The sequence below is a fragment of the Hemiscyllium ocellatum genome, chromosome 26 (genome assembly GCF_020745735.1).
Source record: "Hemiscyllium ocellatum isolate sHemOce1 chromosome 26, sHemOce1.pat.X.cur, whole genome shotgun sequence".
NCBI lineage: Eukaryota > Metazoa > Chordata > Chondrichthyes > Orectolobiformes > Hemiscylliidae > Hemiscyllium > Hemiscyllium ocellatum.
Window position 1 is genome coordinate 178,180 of NC_083426.1, and position 25,450 is coordinate 203,629.

At 43.3% G+C, this 25,450-nt stretch overlaps 1 protein-coding gene across 1 annotated transcript in view; it reads left to right on the forward strand.

Moving 5' to 3' along the window:
• LOC132828287 (striatin-interacting protein 1 homolog) overlaps window positions 1-25,450 on the forward strand; it is a 180,488-nt gene that overhangs the window by 101,052 nt on the left and 53,986 nt on the right. The window contains exons 14-16 of the mRNA XM_060845261.1: window positions 15,667-15,741; window positions 20,871-20,968; window positions 22,275-22,401. Of these exons, the coding sequence (XP_060701244.1) occupies window positions 15,667-15,741; window positions 20,871-20,968; window positions 22,275-22,401 (300 nt within the window). The remainder of the gene's footprint in view (window positions 1-15,666; window positions 15,742-20,870; window positions 20,969-22,274; window positions 22,402-25,450) is intronic.

The following is a 25,450-nucleotide window of genomic DNA, read 5'->3' on the forward strand; positions in this document are numbered from 1 at the left end:
GATTCATGGAACATTGGCACCAGTAGAGGGGAAGAAAGGATTTGTTCCAATGGGATAGTCTTCATCAGAACCATGCTGGGACCAGATCCAAGCGAATCACATCATTAGGCCTGTAGATAGAACTTTAAACTAAATAGGGTGGGGGAGGTGGAGGGTTAAGTTATTGGGAAATTAGAAAACCGAATTAAAGGAGGAGGTAAGAGTTCAGAACTCAGGAGAGGTTATTTAAACCTCCAGCACAGACACAAATAGGATAGTGTGTATGAAAAGGGTTAGCAATCAAACTTCAAATGAAAGACATTGAGAAGAGGGTTGGTAATTCCGGACTGAAGGTGTTATATCTGAATGTATGCAGTATTAGGAATAAAGGAAACAGTCAGGTTTGGTGTGGACAACAACGTGACAGATGGAATACAGTGTGCCAAAGCATGAAGTCACCTATTTTGTATGATAAAGAAAAGAGTAAATTACTTTTTTAATTGCTGAGACATTAGGAAATATTCATAACCACAGTGACATAATTAAAGGGCAAAGGGAATAGGAGGGCTCAGGAGACGTTTTTGAAGTTTCCAGAGCAGCACAGAATATGGAAAGGAATATGAATCTAACTTCAGGCACAGCTGAGAAGGGGGCAGTCAACACAGGACTTGAAGTTGTTGTTTTTAAATGTGGGCAGTATGCGAACCAAGGTAAAGAAGCTTGCAGTACAGATTGAAATTGATGGGTATGATATGGGCATCATGTTAGGATGATGGATGGGAAACTAGGTAACCAAGATATGCAACCTATTTAAAAGGAGAGGCAGAGGGGGCAGGGTTGCATTGTTAGTAAGATATTAAATTAAATATATCTTTTTATTCAGTCATGGGATATGGGTATTGCTTACTGACTATCATTTATTGCCCAATTCTAGTTGCCCATGAGAAGTTGGTATTAAATTGACTTCTTGAACCACTGCAGTCCAAGTGCTGTAGATTGAGCAACTGATACAACTGAGTGGCTTGCTGACCCATTTGAGAGGGCATTTGAGAGTCAACCACATAACTGTGTGTGGAGTCACATGTTGGCCACACCAAGGAAAGGAAAGTAAATTTCCTTCCATGAAGGATTTTAGTGAGCCAGATGGAGTGTTCTTGACAATCGGCAATAGTTTTATGGTCATCAGTAGATTCTTAATTCCAGATTTCTTTCTTGAACCCAGGTCTTCAGAACCAATAGCACTTGGCGATCCAAAAAAAACTGCAGATGCTGTAAATCAAGCCCAAAAACAAAAATTGCTCGAAAAACTCAGCAGGTCTGGCAGCATCTGTGGAGGGGTCACTTGAGCCAAAATGTTAATTCTGATTTCTCTCCACAGACCTGCTGAACTTTTCCAGCAATTTTTTTTTGTCACCACTGGACCATCGCCTCCCCATTGATAGCAAAACATAATATAGGGGCAGAAGGTATACAATCTGTGTGGGTTGAGTTGAGGAAACAATAAAAGCATAGAGGAAAAGGCCCTTCTAGTAGTAAGTCAAGATGTGGGTGAGAAAATAAATCAGGAAATAGAAAAGATCTGTAAGAAAGATACTATTACAGTAATCATGGAGGATTTCGATGTGCAAGGAGATTGGGAAATTCAGATCGGTAACAGATCCCAAGAAAAGGCTTTCATGGAATAGCTACAAGATTGTTTTATGGAGCAGTTTGCGGTAGAGCCAAATAGGGAACAGGCAGTTCTAGATTAGGCGATGTGTAACTAGGCCAACTTGATTAGGGAGCTTAGATGAAGGAATATCTAGGGGGCAGTGACCATAATATGATAGAATTCACCCTGCAGTTTGAGAGGGAGAAACTGGAATCAGATGTAACAGTATTACAGTTGACATGAGGGAATTGATTGGAAGGGGAGCCTAGCAGGGAGGATAGTGGAGCAGTAATGGCAGGAATTTGTGGAGGTAATTCAGGAGACACAGCAGAAATTCATCCCACAGAAGACTAAGCATGCTACGGGGCAGATAAGGCAACCGTGGCTGGTGACGGAAGGCAAGTAGAGCACAAAAGAAAAAGCAGACAACTTCATGAAAATTAGTAGGAAGCAGAAGGTTGGAAAGCTTTTGAAAATCACAGAGGCCAACTTTTTTAAAACAAAACACAAAGCGGGGAGATTATTAAATATGAGGGTAAGCTAAGCAGTGATATAAAAGAAGATTGCAAGAGCTTGTATTTCTAAAGCCAAAAGTGAAGGATGCAAGAGTGGACATTGGACAGCTGAAATGAGGCTGGAGAAGTAGTAATGGAAAACAAAGAAATGGCAGAGGAACTTGGGGAAATTAATGGTGATATCTGGGGACAGTCCATATCACAGCAGAACAAGTGTTGGATGTATTAGAATGTATGAAGGTGGATAGATTGCCTGGTCCTGAGCCGATATATCCAAGAACCCTGCAAGAGGCTAACGAAGACATTGCAGTGGCCCTGGCTGATACATTTGAATCATCGTAGCCATGTGACCGTAGAAGATTAGAAGGTAGCAAATATTGTGCCATTATTCAAGAAGGGCTGCAAAGAAAAGCCTGGGAACTATAAACCAATAAGCATAACATCTGTGGTAGGTATCTATAGCTATGATTTCAATGAGAATGTACGAGGGATGATTAGTAAGTTTGCAAATGACATTAAAATGGGTAGTATCCTGGACAGTGAGGAAGGTTGTCAGAAATTGCAGCAAGATCTTAATCAGCTGGGGAAGCGGGCTGAGAAATGGCCATTGGAGTTTAATATAGACAAGTGTGAGGTCTTGTGTTTTGGAAAGTCAAATCAAGATCAGAGTTTCATGGTGAATGGTAGGCCTTAAGGGGTGTAGTTGAACTGAGGGATCTTGGAGTTCAAGTTCTCAGTTCTCTGAAAGTGGAGTCACAGGTAGACAGGGCAGTGAAGAAGGCTTTTGGCACACTGGCTTTCATCAGTCAGGGCATTGGGTATAGAAGGTGGGAAGTTGCATTGCACTTGCACAGGACAGTAGTGAGGCCACGCTTAGAGTATTGTGTTCAGTTTTGGTCACCTTGCCTTCGGAAGAATGGGTACCAGGGCGTCAGGTCAAAAGATGCAGTAGCTGGTGCAAAAGTAGATACAATGAGCAGAGACACTGAGGACGAGTAGACTAAAATGGCAAGAGGATGGGAGTCCAGGCAGAAGGAAGCAATGCAGAGACAAGAGCAAACGTTTGGAAAAAATGTAAAATTGGATGACCGAATCAGATGCAAAAGACAGGGACATTGTCCCTTTAAAATCGAGCAATGAGTGTAAGGACACTTTATCTGAATGTCCGCAGTATTAGAAACAAATTCTGTGAACTTGATGTGCAGATCAGTACAATAGGATATGATTTAGTTAATATTACAGAAATTTGGATGCAGGATGGTGATGACTGGGAATTAACTACCCAAGAGTGCCAGGTAATTACGAAGGATAAGCAGGAAGGTATGGGAGGTGGGGTAGCACACTTGGTTAAGGATGATATTAGGGCGATTGGGAGAGACAATATAGGATCTGAGGAGTAAAATGTTGAATCCATTTGGGTGAAGATCAGGAATAGTCAGGGGAAGAAGTCATTGGTGGAAGTAGTCTATAGGCCACCCAATAATAATGGTACAGTGGCACAGGTGATCAATCGGGAAATATCTGATGATTGTAAGAATAGAACGACGGACGTCATAGACTTTAACATGCACATTGATTGGCTGAATCAAGTCAGGAGAGGCAGACTTGAAGTGAAGAACTCATCCGTGATAACTTTTTTTTGAACAGCATGTTACCGAACTTCCATCTAGTCCTGTGTAATGAGACAGGTAAAATTAATGATCTCATAGTTAAGGATCCTATTTGAAAGAGTGATCACAATATGATCAAATTTTGGAGGGTGAAATAGTATCATCTAAAACCAGGGTGTTATGCTTAAACAAGGGAGACTGGAAGAAGAGGAGGAAGGAGTTGGCTAAGTTAGCCAAGGTATATGATGGAATAGTTAAGGTACAGTGGAGGACTTGCAAAGAGACTTTTCACAGTGCTCAAGGAAAGCATTTTCTGCTCAAAAACAAGGATAGCAAGGGTAGGAAGAGCCAGCCTTGGATAACTAAGGAAATAAAGGAAGGCATCCAATTAAAAGCTCAGACCTACAAACTAGTCAAGAGTAGTGGGAGACAGGAAGATTGTAAAAACCTTAAAAAGCAACAAAGAACCATGAATCAAGCAATAAAGAAAGGAAAGACAGATTATGAATGCAAACTAGCACAGAATATCAAACCAGGTCAGAGAAGGTTTTATAAATATACAAAATGGAAAAAGGTGGCTGAATTGGGCGTAGGTTCCTTGCAGGATGAGAAAGGGGAATTAATATTGGGTAATGCTGAAACAGCCGAGGACTTGAATAATTACTTTCTGTCAGTCTTCGTAGTGAAAGGTGTGTCTAACATGCCAAAGAATGATGTTAAGGATACAATGGGAGGTGAAGACTTCAATTTAATTGTTATCGCTAAAGGAATAAATGTTGAGCAAACTCGGGGTGTCTAAAGGGAGATGGGCTCCCTGGTCCTGATGGAATGCCTCCCAGGTTGCTAACAGAAATGATAGAAGTTATGCTAGATGTGTTAGTGTTAATTTACCAAAGTTCACTGGACTCCGGTCAGTCCTGGCGGACTGGAAGATAGCGAATGTCATGTCGCTGTTTAAAAAAGGGTGGAGGCAAAAGACAGGTAACTATAGGCCAGTTAGCTTAACATCTGTGGTCAGGAAAATGCTGGAGGCAGTCATTAAAGAAGTGGTAAGACATTTGAATGGAAAGGGTTCACTCAGGCAGACGCAACATGGATTCAGCAAGAGAAGGTTGTTTGACAAACTTACTGGGGTTCTTTGAATATGTAACAAACATGGTGGATGGAGGAGAATAGGTGGATGTTATATACTTGGATTTCCAGAAGACAGTGATAAGGTGCCACATAGAAGATTCATCTATAAGATAAGAATGAATGGAGTTGCAAGGAATGTACCAGCATGGATAGAGGACTTGTTAACCAGTAGAAAGCGGAGAATTGGAATAAATTGGTGTTTCTCTGGTTGGAGATCAGTGTGAGCAGAGTGCGATGTAACATATCCAATTTTGCTGATGACACTAAATTGAATGGAAAGGCAAACTATACAGATGATGTGGAGGGTCTGCAGAGAGATTTAGATAGGTTAAGTGAGCGGGCAAGAGTTTGGCAGATAAAGTACAATGTTGGTAAATGTGAGGTTATCCACTTTGGAAGTCAAAATAGTAGGTCAGTATTATTTAAATGGTGAAATATTGCAACATGCTGTTGTGAAGAGGGACTTCGGAGTGCTCGTCCATGAATCGCCAAAAGTTGATTTGCAGATGCTACAGGAATATTGGCTTTCATTGCTGGAGGGACTGAATTTAAGAGCTGGAAAATTCTGCTGCAATTGTAGAAGCTGTTGGTGAGGCCACACCTGGAATATTGTGCGCAGTTCTGGTCTCCTTCCTTGAAGGAGAAAACTGGCTTTGGAGGCAGGGCAGAAAAGGTTCACCAGGTTAATTCTGGAGATGAGGGGGTTACCTTAGGAGGAGAGGTTAAGCCGCCTGAGACTGTACTCGCTACAATTTAGAAGAATGAAAGGGGATTTTATAGAAACATATAAAATTATGAAAAGGATAGTAAGACAGAAGCAGGCAAGTCGTTTCCGCTGGTGGGTGAGCCTAGGACTCGGGGACGCTCAAGATTGGGGGAATAGATTTCAGACAGAGATGAGGAGGAACTGCTTTTCTCGGAGTAGTATCTATAGAATTGTTTGCCCAAAAAGTAGTAGAGGCAGCTTCATTAAGTATATTCAAGACACAGCTGGATAGGATTTTGCGTGGTAGGGTAATTAAGAGTTATGGGTATAATGCAGGTAGGAGGAGCTGAGATGATGGGTAGATCAGCCATGATCTTAATGGCAGAAGAGGCTTGATGGGCCAAATGGCCCACTCCTGCTTCTATTAATATAAAACTGTTATTAAACTGGAAAGAATGAAGAAGAAATTTAGAAGGATGTTGCCAGGACTCAAAAGGACTGAGTTATAGCGAGAAGTTGAATCAGCTAGGACTTTTTTTCTTCAGAGTGTAGGAGACTGAGGGAGGGAATCTTATAGAAATGTGGAATATAATTAGAGATATGGATAGGTGAGTGCACTTTGTCTGTTCCCAGGGTTGGAGACTCAAGCACTGGAGGGCATCAGTTTAAGGTTAAAGGGGAAAGAATAAAAGGGATCCTGAGGGGCAACTTTATTACACAGAGGGTAGAATTAGCTGCCAGCAGAAGTGGTTGAGGCTGGGACAATAACAACATTTAAAAGGCATTTGGATGAATACATGGATAGGAAAGGTTTAGAAGGTTAAGTGCCAACCGCACGGAAATGGAGTGAATGTGGATGGACGTTTTGGTTGGCATGAACCTGCCTCTGTGCTGGAGGACTCTAAATCTCTATGCAGGTTGGAGCAGGAAAATTCATTTAAAATGAAAGGTACGGGGCAGTCCTCTTCGGATACTCTGAAGGCATACAAGCGTATTCTTGTGTTAAGAAATTAAGGAGTATGAAAGAGCAAGCACCTAGGTTTCTAGGAACATTCATCCCTTATAGTTAGCATAAAATACAAAAGTACAATCAAGATAGTGAATGGAGCATTGATCTTTATGTTCATTAGACCATGAAACATGGGAGCAGAAGTTAGGCCATTCAGCCCACCGTGTCTGCTATACCATTCAATCATAGCTGGTAAGTTTCTCATCCTCATTTTCCCTCCTGCTCCCCGTGACAATCCAGAATGTATCATACCTTTAATATCACAAAAGATTGGTGGAATTATCGATGGTGTGGAGGGCTGTTATAGTTTACAACAGGACATTGACAGGATGCAAAAAAGGGCTGATAAGTGGCAGATGAAGTTTAACCTGGAATTGTGTGTAGTCATTCACTTTGGAAGGTCAAATTTGCTTGCAGAATACAGGGTTAAAGGCAAGATTCTGGCGGTGTGGATTTTGGGGTTCATGTCCATAGATCCCTGAAAGTTGCCATCCAGGTTGCTAGGTTTGTCAAGGGGAGAGACTCATGATTGGTATGTTACCTCCCAGGTGTAAGGGTACGTGACGTCTCTGATCGTGTTTTCCGGGTCCTTAAGGGGGAGGGGGAGCAGCCCGAAGTTGTGGTCCACATTGGCACCGACGACATAGGTAGGAAGAGGGATGAGGATGTTAGGCAGACTTTCAGGGATCTAGGTTGGAAGCTCAGACTTAGAACAAACAGAGTTGTTGTCTCTGGTTTGTTACCCGTGCCACATGATAGAGAGTCGAGGAGTAGGGAGAGAGAACAATTAAATGCATGGCTACAGGGATGGTGCAGGAGGGAGGGATTCTGGTATCTGGATAACTGGGGTTCTTTCTGGGGAAGGTGGGACCTCTATAAACAGGATGGTCTACACCTGAACCTGAGGGGCACAAATATCCTTGGGGGGAGGTTTGCTAGTGCTCTTTTGGGGGGGAGGTTTAAACCAACTCTGCAGGGGCATGGGAACCTAGACTGTAGCTTTAGGGTGCAGGACCTTGAGTGTAGGGAAGTTAGGCATCAATCCCGAAGGAGGGTGCCTGTAAACAGGAAGGTGGCTTGAAGTGTGTATACTTCAATGCGAGAAGTATACGAAATAAGGTAGGTGACCTTGCAGCGTAGGTTGGTACCTGGGATTTCAATGTTGTGGCTGTTACGGAGACATGGGTAGAACAGGTACAGGAATGGCTGTTGCAGGTTCCAGGGTTTAAATGTTTTAGTAGGGTCAGAGGTGGGGGTAAAAGAGAGAGAGGTGTGGCATTGCTTGTCAAGGATAGTATTACAACGGTGGAAAGGATGATGGATGAAGACTCGCCATCTGAGGTGGTTTGGGCTGAGGTTAGAAATAGGAAAGGTAAGGTTACCCTGTTAGGAGTTTTCTACGGGCCTCCTAATAGTCCTATCGACGTAGAGGAAAGGATTGCGAGGATGATTCAGGAGAAGAGTGAGAGTAATAAGGTGATTGTTATGGGGTCTTTAACTTTCCATATATTGACTGGGAAAGCTATAGCTCGAGTACGTTTCATGGGTCGGTGTTTGTCCAATGTGTGCAGGAGGGTTTCCTGACACAATATGTAGACAGGCCAACAAGAGGCGAGGCCATACCGGATTTGGTTCTGGGTAACGAACCAGGCCAGGTGTTAGAATTGGAGGTAGGTGAGCACTTTGGGGACAGTGACCACAATTCGGTGAGTTTTACTCTAGTGATGGAGAGGGATAAGTGTGCACTGCAGGGCGAGAGTTACTGCTGGGGTCAGGGAAATTATGATGCGGTGTGGCATAACTTAGGATACGTGTCTTGGAAAAGTAGGCTTCAAGGGAAGGGCACAATCGATATTTGGAGCTTGTTCAAGGAGCAACTATTGAATGTCCTTGATAAGTATGTACCTGTCAGGCAGGAAGGAAAGGGTCATGTGAGGGAGCCATGGTTTAATAAGGAATTGGAATCCTTTGTTAAAGGGAAGAGGGCGGCCTATGTAATTGGGGTGATTGAGAGTTATAAGGTAGCCAGGAAGGATCTAAAGAGAGAGCTAAGAGCAGCAAGGAGGGGACATGAAAAGTCCTTGGTTGGTAGGATTAGGGAAAACCCAAAGGCTTTCTATAGGTATGTCAGGAATAAAAGAATGACTAGGGTAGGAATACGTCCACTCAAGGATAGTAGTGGGAAGTTGCGTGTGGAGGCTGAAGAGATTGGGGAGACACTGAATGAATACTTTTCGTCAGTGTTCACTTAGGAACAGTTTATTGTTGCCGATGTGAATATTGAGTCACAATTAATTAGAATGGATGGCTTGAGGTATGTCGGGAAGAGGTGTTGGATATTCTGGAAAGGGTGAAAATCGATAAGTCCCCTGGGCCTGATGGAATTTATCCTAGGATTCTCTGGGAAGCAAGGGAGGAGATTGCAGAGCCATTGACCTTGATTTTTATGTCCTCGTTGTCTACAGGAATAGTGCCAGAAGACTGGGGGATAGCAAATGTGGTTCCCTTGTTCAAGAAGGGGAGTAGGGATAACCCTAGTAACTATAGGCCGGTGAGTCTCACTTCTGTTGTGGGCAACGTCTTAGAGAGAATTGTAAGGGATAGGATTAATGAACATCTGGATAGGAATAATGTGATCAGGGATAGTCAGCATGGGTTTGTGAAGGGCAGGTCGTACCCCACAAACCTTATCGAATTCTTTGAGAAGGTGACTAAGGAGGTGGACGAGGGTAAAGCGGTAGATGTGGAGTATATGGATTTTAGTAAGGCATTTGATAAGGTTCCCCATGGTAGGCTAGTGCAAAAAATACAGAGGTATGGCATTGAGGGTGCATTGGAGGTTTGGATTAGGAATTGGCTGGCTGGAAGAAGACAGAGGGTAGTAGTTGATGGTAAAGGTTCATCTTGGAGTGCAGTTACTAGCGATATTCCGTAAGGATCTGTTTTGGGACCATTGCTGGTTGTCATTTTTATAAATGACCTGGAGGTGGGGCTAGAAGGTTGGGTGAGCAAGTTTGCGGATGATACGAAAGTCCGTGGAGTTGTTGACAGTGAGGAAGGATGTGGCAGGTTACAGCGGGATATAGATAAGCTGCAGAGCTGGGCAGAAAGGTGGCAAATGGAGTTCAATGTCGCTAAGTGTGAAGTGATTCACTTTGGTAAGAGTAACAGGAAGATGGAGTACTGGGCTAATGGTCGGATACTTGGTAGTGTGGATGAGCAGAGGGATCTTGGTATCCATGTACACAGATCTCTGAAAAGTTGTCACCCAGGTAAATAGTGCTGTGAAGAAGGCATATGGCGTACTGGCTTTTATTGGTAGAGGAATTGAGTTCCGGAGTCCTGAGGTCATGTTGCAGTTATATAAGACTCTGGTGCGGCTGCATCTGGAGTATTGTGTGCAGTTTGGTTGCCATACTATAGGAAGGATGTGGAGGCACTGGAACGGGTGCAGAGGAGGTTTACCAGGATGTTGCCTGGTATGGTAGGAAGATCATATGAGGAAAGGCTGAGGCACTTGGGGCTGTTTTCATTGGAGAAAGAAGGTTTTAGGGTGACTTGATAGAGGTGTACAAGATGATTAGGGGTTTAGATAGGGTTGAACATGAGAACCTTTTTCCATGTATGGAGTCAGATATTACGAGGGGGCATAGCTTTAAATTAAGGGGGGTGGTAGGTATAGGACAGATGTTAGGGGTAGATTCTTTACTCAGCGAGTCGTGAGTTCATGGAATGCCTGCCTGTAGCAGTGGTGGACTCTCCCTCTTTCTGGGCATTTAAACGGGCATTGGATAGACATATGGAGGATAGTGGGCTAGTGTAGGTAGGTGGGCTTGGATCAGCGCAACATCGAGGGCCAAAGGGCCTGTACTGCGCTGTATTGTTCTATGTTTGTTGGCTTTCATTAGCAGGGGGATTGAGTTTAAGAGCCGTGAGGTTATGCTGCAGCTCCAAAAGAGTCCTGATTAGGCCATACTTGGAATTTGGTGTTCAGTTCTGGTCACCTCATTATAGGGGAGATGTGGAAGCTTTAGAGAGGGTGTAGAGGAGATTTAATAGGATGCTGCCTGGACTGGAGGACATATCTTATAAGACCATAAGACATATGAGTGGAAGTAAGGCCATTCGGTCCATCGAGTCCACTCCGCCATTCAATCATGGCTGATGGGCATTTCAACTCCACTTACCAGCGTTCTCCCCGGAGAATGGTTGAGGAAAGTTGGGGCTTTTCCCATCGGAGTGAAGAAGGATGAGAGGTGACTTGATAAAGGTGTACAAGATGATGAGGGGCATAGATAGTGGATAGCCAGAGACTTTTTCCCATGGCGGAAATGTCTATCACAAAGGGACATAATTTTAAATGATTGGAGGAAGGTTTAGGGGCGATGCCAGAGGTGGTTTCTATACAGTGGTGGGGTGCGTGAATGCACTGCAAGTGGCAGTAGAGTCAGATACACTAGGGACATTTAAGCGATTCTTGATAGGCAAATGGATGTTAGTACAAAGAAGTGTATGTAGGTAGTCTGATCTTAGAGTAGGATAAAATGCCAGCACAACATCAAGTGCTGAAGGGCTTGTACTGTGCTGTGCTGTACTTTTCTATGTTCTATCTCAGTCTTAAATAAACTCAATGACCTGGCCTCCATAGCTTTCTGTGGCAGTGAATTCCATAGATTCTCCACTCTAGCTGAAGAAGTTTCTTCTTATCTCCATTTAAAAAGGTTTTTCCTTTATTGTAAAGATGTGTCCTCAGGTTCTAGCCTCTCCTACAATGGGAATTTCTTTCCAACATCCACACTGAAAGTGGAATACAGTGTGAATGGATATGTTGCTCTGTCTTTACAGCATGTTAAGATACTCAAAGTTTGAGAGAAGATTTGTAACTCGGGTGTTCGTTGTTGTGGTTTTGTTCGCCGAGCTGGGAGTTTTTGTTGCAAACGTTTCGTCCCCTTTCTAGGTGACATCTTCAGTGCTTGGGAGCCTCCTGTGAAGCGCTTCTGTGCTGATTCCTCCGGCATTTACACTGGTTTGACTCTGCCGCTTCCAGTTGTCAGTTGCTGTCCGCTGCAGTGGCCGGTATATAGGGTCTAGGTCGATGTGTCTGTTGATAGAATTTGTGGATGAGTGCCATGCCTCTAGGAATTCCCTGGCTGTTCTCGGTTTGGCCTGCCCTATAATAGTGGTGTTGTCCCAATCGAATTCGTGTTGTTTGTCATCTGAGTGTATGGCTGCTAGGGATAGCTGGTCGTGTCGTTTCGTGGCTAGTTGGTGTTCATGGATGCGGGTTGTTAGCTGTCTTCCTGTTTGTCCTATATAGTGTTTTGTGCAGTCCTTGCATGGGATTTTGTACACTACGTTAGTTTTGCTCATGCTGGGTATCGTGTCCTTTGTCCTGGTGAGTTGTTGTCTGAGGGTGGCTGTTGGTTTGTGTGCTGTTATGAGTCCTAGTGGTCGCAGCAGTCTGGCTGTCAGTTCAGAAATGCTCCTGATGTATGGGAGTGTGGCCAGTCCTTTGGGTTGTGGCATGTCCTCATTTCGTTGTCTTTCCTTAAGGCATCTGTTGATGAAATTGCGCGGGTATCCGTTCTTGGTGAATACCTTGTATAGGTGCTCTTCTTCCTCTTTTTGTAGTTCAGGTGTGCTGCAGTGTGTTGTGGCCCTTTTGAATAATGTCCTGATGCAACTTCGTTTGTGTGTGTTGGGGTGGTTGCTTTCATAGTTCAGGACTTGGTCTGTGTGTGTGGCTTTCCTGTATACCTTTGTTGTGAATTCTCTGTTCGGTGTTCTTTGTACCATCACGTCTAGGAATGGGAGCTGGTTGTCCTTTTCTTCCTCTCTCGTGAATCGGATTCCTGTGAGTGTGGCGTTGATGATCCGGTGTGTGTTCTCTATTTCTGTGTTTTTAATGATTACAAAGGTGTCGTCCACGTATCTGACCCAGAGTTTGGGTTGTAATTGCGTTAGAACTGTTTTTTCTAACCTTTGCATTACTGCTTCTGCTATGACTCCAGAGATCGGTGAGCCCATGGGTGTTCCGTTGATTTGTTGATGTATCTGGTTGTTGAATGTGAAGTGTGTTGTGAGGCATAGGTCCAGTAACTACTAGAAAGACTGAATGGCCTGAAGGTGGATAAATCACCTGGACCAGATGGACTACACCCCAGAATTCTAAGAGAGATAGCTGAAGAGATGGTGGAGACGTACTTGGTGATCTTTCAGGAATCACTAGAGTCAGAGAGGATCCCAGAGGACTGGAAAGCACTAGCGTGACACCCCTGTTTAAAAAGGGAATAAGGCAAAAGATGGAACATTACCGACCAATTAGCCTAAGCTTGCTCGTGGGTAAGAGTTTGGATTCTATTGTGAAGGATGAGATTTCTGAATACTTGGAAGTGTATGGTAAAATAGGGCAAAGTCAGGATGGTTTCATCAAGGGGAGGTCACGCCTGACAAATCTTCCTGAATTCTTTGAGGAAGTAATGAGCAGGTTAGACCAAGGAGAACCAATGGATGTTATCTATCTGGATTTCAAGAAAGCTTTTGACAAGATGCTACACAGGAGGCTGCTGAGTAAGATAAGGGCCCATGGTGTTAGAGGTAAGGTACTAGCGTGGATAGATTGGTTGCCTGATAGAAAGCAGAGAGTGAGGATACAAAGGGTTTTTCTCAGGATGGCAGCCGGTGATTCATGGTATTCGGCAAGGGTTAGTGTTGAGACCACAACTTTTCACTTTATACATTAACGATCTAGATGAAGGAACTGAGGGCATTCTAGCTAAGTTTGCAGACAATACAAAGATAGGTGAAGAGACAGGTAGTATTGAGTAGGTGGGGAGGCTGCAGAAGGATTTAGACAGGTTAGGAGAGTGGGCAAAGAAGTGGCAGATGGAATACAACATGGGAAAGTGTGAGGTCAAGCAGTTTGCTAAGAAGAGTAGAAGCTCGGACTGTTTTCTTAATGGGAAGAAAATTCAGAAGCCTGAAATGCAAAGAGAACTTCGAAGTTCTCGTTCATGATTCCCTCAAGGTAAACTTACAGGTTGAGTCAGTAGTTAGGAAGGCAATTTTAATTGGAGACGAGTTGAATGTAAGAGCAAGGATGTACTTACAGGCTCTAGTCAGATCATATTTGGAGTATTGTGTGTAGTTTTGTGCCCCATATCTCAGGAAAGATGTACTGGCTTGGAGCATGTTCAGAGGAGGTTCATGAGAGTGGTCCCAGCAATGAAAAGCTTAACATATGAGGAACATTTCAGGACTCTAGGACTATACTCAATGGAATTTAGAAGGATGAGGGGGGATCTAATTGAAACATACAGAATACTGAATGGTTTGGACAGAGTGGATGTTGGGAAGATGTTTCCATTGATAGGAGAGTTTAGACCTGAGGGCATAGCGTTTAAGGGAAAGGAAGACTTTTTAGAATGGAGATAAGGAGAAACATCTGCAATGAAAGAGTGGTGAATCCATGGAAGGCTGTGGAGGCCAGGTCATTGAGTATATTTAAGACAGAGATAGTTAGGTTCTTGATTGCCAAGGGAATCGAGGTTAATGGGCAGAAAGTAGGAGAATGGGGTTGAGAAACTTATCAACCATGATTGAATGGTGTAGCAAACTTGATGGGCTGAATGGCATAATTTATGCTCCTATATCTTCTGGTCTGGCCTCACTGGATGATCCTTAAGTTATTTCATCTCTGATTACCTCTGGGATACTCGCCTTAATCGCCTTGGAGGGGTCGTTGACAGTATAGAGGATTGTTGTAGGCTGCAGCTTGGACATTGACAGGATGCAGAGATGGGCTAAGAAGTGGCAGATAGAGTTCAACCTGGATGATTGCAAAGTGATGCATTTTGGAAGATCGAACTTGAAAGTTGAGTACAGGATTAAGGAAAGGATTCTTGGCAGTGTGGAGGAACAGAGGGATCTTGGTGTGCAGGTACATAGATCCCTTAAAATGGCCACCCAAGTGGACAGGGTTGTTAAGAAAGCATCTGGTGTTTTGGCTTTCATTAACAGGGGGATTGAGTTTAAGAGCCATGAGATCTTGTTGCAGCTCTATAAAACTTTGGTTAGACCGCACTTAGAATACTGGTTCTGGTCGCCCTATTATAGGAAAGATGTGGATGCTTTGGAGATGGTTCAGAGGAGGTTTACCAGGATGCTGCCTGGAATGGAGGGCTTATCTTACGAAGAGAGGTTGACTGAGCTCGGACTTTTTCATTGGAAAAAAGGAAGAGAGGGGACCTAATTGAGGTGTACAAGATAATGAGAGGCATAGATAGAGTTGATAGCCAGAGACTTTTTCCCAGGGCAGAAATTATTAACACGAGGGGTCATAGTTTTAAGCTGTTTGGCGGAAAGTATAGAGGGGATGTCAGAGGCGGGTTCTTTACACAGAGTTGTGAGAGCATGGAATGCGTTGCCAGCAGCAATTGTGGAAGTGAGGTCACTGGGGATATTTAACAGACTGCTGGGCATGCATATGGTCACAAAAATTTGAGGGTTCGTACATTAGGTTTACCTTACATGAGGATCAATGGTCAGCACAACATCGTGAGCTGAAGGGCCTGTTCTGTGCTGTATTGTTCTATGTTCTTAATCAACAATGCAACTCTCCCTCCCCTCTTTCCACCACCTTTGATCTGCCTAAAGCACCTGTACCCTGGCATATCATAATCTCCTAGCCACACCCTGAGTTCATCTGTCTTGTCAGCCCTCTTGCATTGAAATAGATGTAACTTAATCCAATAGGCATTCCTTGCACCCTGACATGTTCCAGCCTGACAGGTCTCTTCAACTTACTTTTTCTGGTTACTGTATCTTCTTCCAGCCTTTCATTTGCCTCCGTGCTGTTGAGGATCCTACCCTGCGTCAATTTAGTTGAAACCCTGATTACCTTCAGACTGTCTGTGTGTAATGTACTGTATAGTGTGACTTGCATTCTATTGAAAATGCTTGACTAGTGGAGATTATAAATGGTATGATCCACATCAGATATCTGACTGAAATTCAAGAAGGAACTAGAAAACTATTTTTAGGATTCTTTTTCTTGTTTTCAGGGAGATGAAGAGTTTGACCTGACACCTGCCGAAATTCTATACCAGGGTATACTACCCAGTCTGCCTCAATACATGGTGAGCCAGTATCCTTTTACACAGAATTATATAGAAAAATATAAGACAGCAATAGGCCAATCGCGATAACAAGACAAAGTCACCAAAGTCTCAGTGGACCAGAGAGCTGTTCTCTCATTAGAGAGAAATGACTGGTGGTGAGTTTAACAAGCTTTCTCGCACTCATGTATCACTGGAGCTTTCTCCCATTCTTCCTTAATTAACTTGAATCGTATCTAGCTTCCCCTTCAGTGCATTTGTACTGTTCAACTCAGTTGTTGTCTTTTATTTATCTGAAAATAAAGCCTAGTCCTTAATTTGCTTTTATATTCTCCTATTGGCCTACTTTACTACATATTCCTACATCCCTTCACTCCTTTAACTGGTTTAGATGATTATTTTCCAAGGAATGTATGGCCTCCTTGTTTTACTCTTACTAAAATGTAAAAACTTGCACTGTACTTTCCTGAAATTCATTTCCAATTTTTATTTTCATTCTGTAAGTTTTCTGATGCTGGTTATAATGTACTGCAGTATTTCTTAAGATCGACACCAGCCTCCTTCTCCCCCCCCCCCCGGCAAAACCACCACCACCGTGATTTTGTTTAATTTGCCAGTTTGGAAATGTCTAAACTCAAATTGTTCATATAAATTATTAATAGCTGTTGTCCCCACACTGCTCTTTGTGGGCCCCAGTTTCTAATCTGCAAATTATCTTAATTATCTGATGACTTTACACTCCTTTGTACCTTGCTGCCAGCTTGCTATCTATTCTGCTGCTGGGCCTGTGATTCTACAGCCTTTAGCCTTATTGATTTGTAGTTCATATGGTATTTTAGCAAAATCATTCTTTTGTCTAATTTAGATATAATATACCTCCTACATTACCCTTTCTATATTTCTGTTACTGTCTCGAAGAATTCAATGAGCCCGGTCAAGTAAAACTTCCACTTTTGAAGTTGATGCTGAATATTGGTAGTGATAATTTTTATTATCTAGTATTTTGTCCTTTAATATAGATTCTTTACCACTGATTGATTGATAGTTTAGCTCGACTGATCTACTGTTCTCTAGACACGTGCCATCTCCCTAAATATAATTGATTTTTCTGTTACTTGTCTCGTGAAACCTTTTTAAACTCACCATTAACTTTGAATGATAGTAAAACATTGCTTTTTCTTAGTCATACTTTGACTACATACATATCATTCCTAATCTCATTTTCCAATGTCATGTCCATCTGATGTATCTCTCTGATAAATAAAGAATCAAAATAATTGTTTAATTTTACCATTTTCAATTGTAACCTGTAAATTTTCTCTCTCACCTGTTATTTGGGCCCAATTCAAAATTGAACACCTATAATTACTTATACAATTGTAGAACATATTATTTAGTTTTATCCTAAAAATAAATAATTTAATTACTTTATTTCTCTTTGCAGTTTTTTTTGTAATGCTATAATTGTCTAAATGCTGACCCAGACAGCAATGTCGACATCCTATAAGTGAATTAAAAAATTTAAAGCAATGAATAGGGAACCTGGACTGTAGCTTTAGGGTACAGGACCTTGAGTGTAGGGAGGTTATGAATAATGCAGCGATCTCGAAGGAGGGTGCCTGTAAACAGAAGGGTGGATTGAAGTGTGTATACTTCAATGCCAGAAGTATAAGAAATAAGGTAGGTGAACTTGCAGCATGGGTTGGTACTTGGGACTTCGATGTTGTGGCCATTACAGAGACGTGGGTAGAACAGGGACAAGAATGGCTGTTGCAGGTTCCAGGGTTTAAATGTTTTAGTAGGATCAGACATGGGGGTAAAAAAGGGGGAGGTGTGGCATTACTTGTCAAAGATAGTATTACAGCAGTGGAATGGACGATGGAAGAGGACTTGCCATCTGAGGTAGTTTGGGCTGAGGTTAGAAATAGGAAAGGTGAGGTCACCCTGTTAGGTGTTTTCTACAGGCCTCCTAATAGTCCTAGAGAAGTAGAGGATAATATTGTGAGGATGATTCAGGAAAAGAGTGAAGGTAGCAGGGTGGTTGTTATGGGGGACTTTAACTTCCCAGATATTGACTGGGAGAGCTATAGCTCGAGTTCATTAGATGGGTCGGTGTTTGTCCAATGTGTGCAGGAGGGTTTCCTGACACACTATGTAGACAGGCCAACAAGAGGTGAGGCTATACTGGATTTGGTTCTAGGTAATGAACCAGGCCAGGTGTTAGATTTGGAGGTAGGTGAGCACTTCGGGGACAGTGACCACAACTCGGTGACTTTTACTTTAGTGATGGAGAGGGATAAGTGTGCGCCGCAGGGCAAGAGTTATAGCTGGGGGCAGGGAAATTATGATGCAGTGAGGCATGACTTAGGATGTGTGGATTGGAAAAACAGGCTTCAAGAGAAGAACACTAATGAGATGTGGGGATTGTTCAAGGAGCAGCTACTGAGTGTCCTTGATAAGTATGTACCAGTCAGGCATGGTGTAAAGGGCCTTGTGAGGCAGCTGTGGTTTAGTAAGGAATTGGAATCCCTTGTGAAAGGGAAGAAGGCGGCATATGTAAAGATGAGGCGTGAAGGTTCAGTTGGGGCGATAGAGAGTTATAAGGTAGCCAGGAAGGATCTAAAGAGAGAGCTAAGAGAAGCGAGAAGGGGACATGAAAAGTCTTTAGCTGGTAGGATTAGGGAAAACCCAAAGGCTTTCTATAGGTATGTCAGGAATAAAAGGATGACTAGGGTAGGTATCGGTCCAGTCAAGGATAGTAGTGGGAAGTTGTGTGTGGAGGCGGAGGAGATTGGAGAGACACTAAATCAATACTTTTCATCAGTATTCACTCAGGAACAGGACACTGTTGCTGATGTGAATATGGAGTCACAAATGATTAGGATGGATGGCCTGGAAATATGCAGGGAAGAGGTTCTGGGAATATTGGAGAGGATGAAAATAGATAAGTCTCCTGGGCCTGATGGCATTTACCCTAGGATCCTATGGGAAGCTAGGGAGGAGATAGCAGAGCCATTGGCCTGGATTTTTATGTCGTCATTGTCAACGGGAATAGTACCAGAGGACTGGAGGATAGCGAATGTGGTCCCCTTGTTCAAGAAAGGGAGTAGGGGATAGCCCTAGTAACTATAGGCCAGTGAGTCTGACTTCAGTGGTGGGCAAAGTCTTAGAGAGAATGGTAAGGGATAAGATTTATGAACATCTGGATAGGAATAACGTGATCAAGGATAGCCAGCATGGTTTTGTGAAGGGCAGGTCGTGCCTCACAAACCTTATTGAGTTCTTTGAGAAGGTGACTAAGGAAGTGGACGAGGGTAAAGCAGTAGATGTTGTGTATATGGATTTTAGTAGGGCGTTCGATAAGGTTCCCCATGGTAGGCTAATGCTAAAACTACGGAGGTATGGCATTGAGGATACATTAGAGGTTTGGATTAGGAATTGGCTGGCTGGAAGGAGACAGAGGGTAGTAGTTGATGGACTATGTTCATCTTGGAGTGCAGTTACTAGCGGTGCACCACAAGGATCTGTTTTGGGACCATTGCTTTTTGTTATCTTTATAAATGATCTAGAGGAAGGGCTTGAAAGCTGGGTAAGCAAGTTTGCGGATGACACAAAAGTCGGTGGAGTTGTGGATAGTGAGGAAGGAAGTGGTAGGTTACAGCGGGATATAGATAAGTTGCAGAGCTGGGCAGAAATGTGGCAAATGGAATTCAATGTAGCTAAGTGTGAAGTCATTCACTTTGGTAGGAGTAACAAGAAGATGGATTACTGGGCTAATGGTAGGCTACTTGGTAGTGTGGATGAGCAGAGGGATCTTGGTGTCCATGTGCACAGACCTCTGAAAGTTGCCACCCAGGTAAATAGTGCTGTGTGGAAGGCATATGGTGTACTGGGCTTTATTGGTAGAGGAATTGAGTTCCGGAGTCCTGAGGTCATGTGCAACTGTATAAGACTCTGGTGCGGCCTCATCTGGAATATTGTGTGCAGTTTTGGTCGCCATACTATAGGAAGGATGTGGAGGCATTGGAACGAGTGCAGAGGAGGTTTACCAGGATGTTGCCTGGAATGGTAGGAAAATCTTATGAGGAAAGGCTGAGGCACTTGGGGCTGTTCTCATTGGAGAAGAGAAGGTTTAGGGGAGATTTGATAGAGGTGTATAAGATGATTAGGGGTTTAGATAGGATCGACACTGAGAACCTTTTACCGCTAATGGAGTCAGGTGTTACTAGGGGACACAGCTTTAAATTAAGGGGTGGTAGGTATAGGACAGATGTTAGGGGTAGATTCTTTACACAGCGGGTTGTGAGTTCATGGAATGCCCTGCCAGTAGCAGTGGTGAACTCTCCTTCTTTATGGTCATTTAAGCGGGCATTGGATAGGCATTTGGAAGTTATTGGGCTAGTGTAGATTAGGTAGGATTCGGTCGGCGCAACATCGAGGGCCGAAGGGCCTGTACTGCGCTGTATCTTTCTATGTTCTATTTTATTCAGAGAGATTGAAATGTGGGGTGCAACAGATAAAAGAATTTGAGTATTAATATGCTAAATATTCAAATATTTTTCTGATGTTTTGCAAAGCAAAGATTTAATGGACAGGTGGACCAGTTTGAAACAAAAGAAACTGATATTTTTGACTTTATGAAGATAAATGCTTACACCTTTCAGTACTTGAAAGGAGTAGACATTTACATGCAATGCTTTAACAGCACAATGCAGTCACATTGGCCAGCTGCTATTTTACCTAACCTGCACCATCAGCACATCTAGTCTGTAATGATGTTGGTTTTACATTGCTATAGCTCTACCTGCTGAGGAGAGGTTAAATATAGGCTGTAATTCAGCAGTGAAAAGTATGTTTTCTAAGTCCTTGGTTTCCCAATGGCAGATGAGTAAAGCGTCTAGCATGGTAGAGTTGATCAAAAACAGAAACTCTGCAGATCTTGCAGCCTCTCTGGAGAGAAAACAAAGTCAACACTTTGGGTCCAGTGATCCCCCTTCAGAGCGAACCCCCCCCCCCCTCCTCTCCACAGATGCTGCAAGACCTGCAGACTTTGTCTAGCAATTTTATATTTAAGACAAAACTTGTTAGAGGAAGACATTTTAACATTATTTTCTTCCTCAATCTCTGCCATCAATTTTTCCCCCCCACAGATTGCTTTACTAAAGATCCTTCTGGCTGCAGCCCCAACCTCAAAAGCAAAGACTGACTCAATCAATATTCTTGCGGATGTCTTACCAGAAGAAATGCCGTAAATATTCCTTTCTCTTTGATATTAGGAACTTTAATCTCCCACACATTGGACTAATTCACTCCTTTCAGTAAATTATTGAACTTAATTTGCATAGAGTGTAAAGATTGGGAACTTAAGTGGAAGTAACTTAATGAAAATTTATTTTCATCTAATTATTCTACTGATTGATGCTATTTTGGTAAGATATACTTGTGTTCAGGATATGGGAGATCTCATTATTTTGACAAGCTGGACTTGATCAAAAGCAAGTAGCTGATGACCCTGGAAATCTGGAATATGGAAAGAAATGACTGGGAATAGTTGTTAAGGTGCCATGTTTTAGATCAATGATTTTTTTTATAAATCCGAGATGTTAACTCTCTTTCTGTCCGTAGTTATTGCCTCCCCTGCAGAGCACTGCAATATTTTCAGTTTTTGTTGTCCTTGAATCCTGGTCCTGTCAGATAGCTCTGTCATAGTCCCTTATCTGAGAGGCTTTTCTTGTATCTTCATCTTCTGTCACACATCTTAAGTAATTACCCCTTGCATAGAAGCAGGAATGTCTTGCTGGAATTAAACAAGGTTTTTGTGAGATCTCACATGGTCTACTGTCTGAGGAAGGATGCTGTGTTTGTAAGAGAGAGTGAAGCAACAGTTTGTCTGATTCCTGGGGTGGTGGCACTGATATTTGAGGAGACTTCAAATCAGTTAAGGTTACACTCACTGGATTACAGAAAAATGAGGGGTGATCTATAAAACTTTAATGACCGGACAGAGGTTCAATGCAAGAAGGATGCTTCTGCTTCTCTGAGAGTCCAGGGTTCACAGTCAAAGGATTTGGAATAAACCATTTAGGACTGAGACGAGGAGAATTTTTTCAACCAAAAACCACAATCCAAAGATATGCAGGTTAGCTGAATTTTAGGTGCATTCGACAAGGGTAAGTGTAGAGTAATAGGGAATGGCTTTGGTTGGGATTCTCTTCGGAGGGTTGGTGTGGACTTGTTGGGCCGAAGGGCCTGTTTCCACACTAGGGATTCTAAGATATTCTAAGATTCAAAGAGTGGTGAGCTTGTGAAATCCACTGTCACGGAAAATAGTCAATGCCAAAGCATTGTATGATTTTAAGAAGGTCCTGGATTTCACATTTGGTGCTGAACAGGTAAAAGGATATGGAGGAAAGCAGGTATAGGCTATTGAGTTGGATGATCAATCATGATAGTGAATGGCAGAGCAGGCTTGGTGAGCCAAATGGCATGCTCCTGCACCTACCTGTTTTCTATGTTTCTGCATTAATATGGTGATGTGCTCTTTATCCCAATAGTACCACCGTGCTACAGAGTATGAAACTGGGAGTTGATGTCAACAGGCACAAAGAGATCATCGTAAAAGCAATTTCTGCTGTCTTGTTATTGTTACTTAAGCATTTCAAACTCAACCACATCTATCAAGTAAGTAATGCTGTCATGTTACCCAAGTAATTTGTTAATAATTATGAGTGGTAAGTATTGTTTGGTGTACAATATTTTTTCCAATGTTTTGCTTCTGTTTCTGTCCCAAAGGCATCATATCATTGATAAGAGTCCTCGTCGTTGATCTCTTTCTGAAGTATTCATTCAGGGACATGAGCTTCATTGGTTAACCCAGTATTTACTGTCCATGTCTAGTTTTCCTCGAGAAGATGCAATTAACTTCTTTGTGAACTGCTGCAGTCCATCTGGTGTAGGAATGTCCAGAATACTGTTAGGAAGTTCAAGGCTTTTGACTCAGTAACTGTGAAGGAATGGCCATATATTTCCAAATCAGGAAACGGAGTGGCTTGGGTGGAAACTTGCAGGTCGCTGTGTTCCCATACGTCTGCTGGCCTTATCCTTGTTATATATTATGAATTGTAATGCTCATGAGTGAGTCTGAGTTGAGAGTATCGGATCAAAGCCCAATTCAGGCATTTTCTCATCTTTGGCTACATATGAATATTTGACAGTGAGCCAGTACTAAGAGTAGAAGAGTAGGGACTGTGTAGATTTTATTTTTGCTTCCAGCCTAGAGGGTTCAAAACCACTTGTAACCATGATACCACAAGTCAAAAATGTTCTTTACTCAAGGGCTTCTTTTGTGATTTTTTTCTTTATCAGGAGTTCCTTTTAGTTTTTGAGGTTCCTTTTTCATTTTCATTAACTTCATTATTAGATGATGCAGTCACATGGTAATGTTCCCATCTGTATTTTTGTTGATGTGTAGGGTGATTGTTTCAAACAGCAGTAAACTTAGAATTGTTTAATGGAGTCCTGGAGTTTGTACGATATGGAAATAATCCATTTGGCCTTTGTGGCTTTATTTTAATTTGATTTTCCAGCATTTGGCCTGTAGCATTGCATCCGAGGCATTTAAAGTATTCATCTAAATAATTAAGTGTTTTGAGGGCTCCCATCTCCATCACAGATTGAGACAATGAGTTCCAAAAACACACAACCCTCTAGATAGAGTCATAGAGAAATATAGCATGGAAACAGATCCTTCGGTCCAACCCGTCCATGCCGACCAGATATCCCAACTCAATCTAGTCCCACCTGGCCCATATCCCTTAAACCCTTCCTATTCATATTCCCATCCAAATGCCTCTTAAATGTTGCAATTGTACCAGCCTCCCCCACTTCCTCTGGCAGCTCATTGCATATACGTAGCACTCTCTGCATGAAAAAGTTGCCTCTTAGGTCTCTTTTGTATCTTTCCCCTCTCACCTTAAACCTATGCCCTCCAGTTCTTGACTCCCCGACCCCAGCCTATTTACCCTATCCATGCCCCTCATAATTTTGTAAACCTCTATAAGGTCACCCCTCAGCCTCCGACACTCCAGGGGAAACAGCCCTAGCCTGTTCAGCCTCTCCCTATAGCTCAAATCCTCCAACTCTGGCAACATCCTTGTAAATCTTTTCTGAACCCTTTCAAGTTTCACAACATCTTTCCAATAGGAAGGAGACCAGAATTGCATGCAATATTCCAACAATGGCCTAACCAATGTCCTGTACAGCTGCAGCATGACCTCCCAACTCCTATACTCAGACCAATAAAGGAAAGCATACCAAACGCCGCCTTCACGATTTTATCTACTTGTGATTCCACTTTCAAGGAGCTATGAACCTGCACTCTGAAGTCTCTTTGTTCAGCAACACTTCCTAGGACCTTATCATTAAGTGTATAAGTCCTGCTAAGATTTGCTTTCTCAAAATGCAGCACCTCGCATTTATCTGAATTAAACTCCATCTGTCACTTCTTAGCCCATTGGCCCTTCTGGTCCAGATCCTGTTGTAATCTGAGGTAACCCTCTTCACTGTCCACTACACGGAGAAAGTGAGGACTACAGATGCTGGAGATCAGAGCTGAAAATGTGTTGCTGGAAAAGCACAGCAGATCAGGTAGCATCCAAGGAGCAGGAGAACCGACGTTTCAGACATGAGCCCTTCTTCAGGAATGAGAAAAGTGTGTCCAGCAGGCTAAGATTAAAGGTAAGGATGAGGGACTTGGGGGAGAGGGCGTTGGAAATGCGATAGGTGGAAGGAGGTCAAGGTGAGGGTGATGGGCCGGGGTGGGGGCGGAGAGGTCAGGAAGCAGATTGCAGGTTAGGAGGGCGGTGCTGAGTTTGAGGAATTTGACTGAGACAAGGTGTGGGGAGGGGAAACGAGGAAACTGGAGAAATCTGAGTTCATCCCTTGTGGTTGGAGGGTTCCTAGGCGGAAGATGAGGCGCTCTCCCTCCAGCCGTCGTGTTGCTGTGGGCTGGCGATGGAGCAGTCCAAGGATCTGCATATCCTTGGTGGAGTGGGAGGGGGAGTTGAAGTGTTGAGCCACGGGGTGGTTGGGTTGGTTGGTCTGGGTGTCCCAGACGTGTTCTCTGAAACCTTCCGCAAGTAAGCGGCCCGTCTCCCCAATATAGAGGAGGCCACATCGGGTGCAGCGGATGCAGTAAATGATGTGTGTGGAGGTGCAGGTGAATTTGTGGCGGATGTGGAAGGATCCCTTGGGGCCTTGGAGGGGAGTGGGGGGGAGGTGTGGGCGCAAGTTTTGCATTTCTTGCGGTTACAGGGGAAGGTGCCGGGAGTGGAGGTTGGGTTGGTGGGGGGTGGGGACCTGACGAGGGAGTCACGGAGGGAGTGGTCTCTCCTGAATGCTGATAGGGGAGGGGAGGGAAATATATCTCTGGTGGTAGGGTCCATTTGGAGGTGGCGGAAATGACGACGGATGCTACAATGTATGTGGAGCTTGGTGGGGTGGTAGGTGAGGACCAGTGGGGTTCTGTCCTGGTGGCGATTGGAGGAGCGGGAAGTGGAGGAGATGCGGTGGAGGGCATCGTTGATCACGTCTGGGGGGAAGTTGCGGTCTTTGAAAAAGGAGGCCATCTGGGTTGTATGGTACTGGAACTAGTCCTCCTGGGAGCAAATGCGGCAGAGACGAAGGAATTGGGGGTATGGGATGGCATTTTTACAGGAGGCAGGGTGGGAGG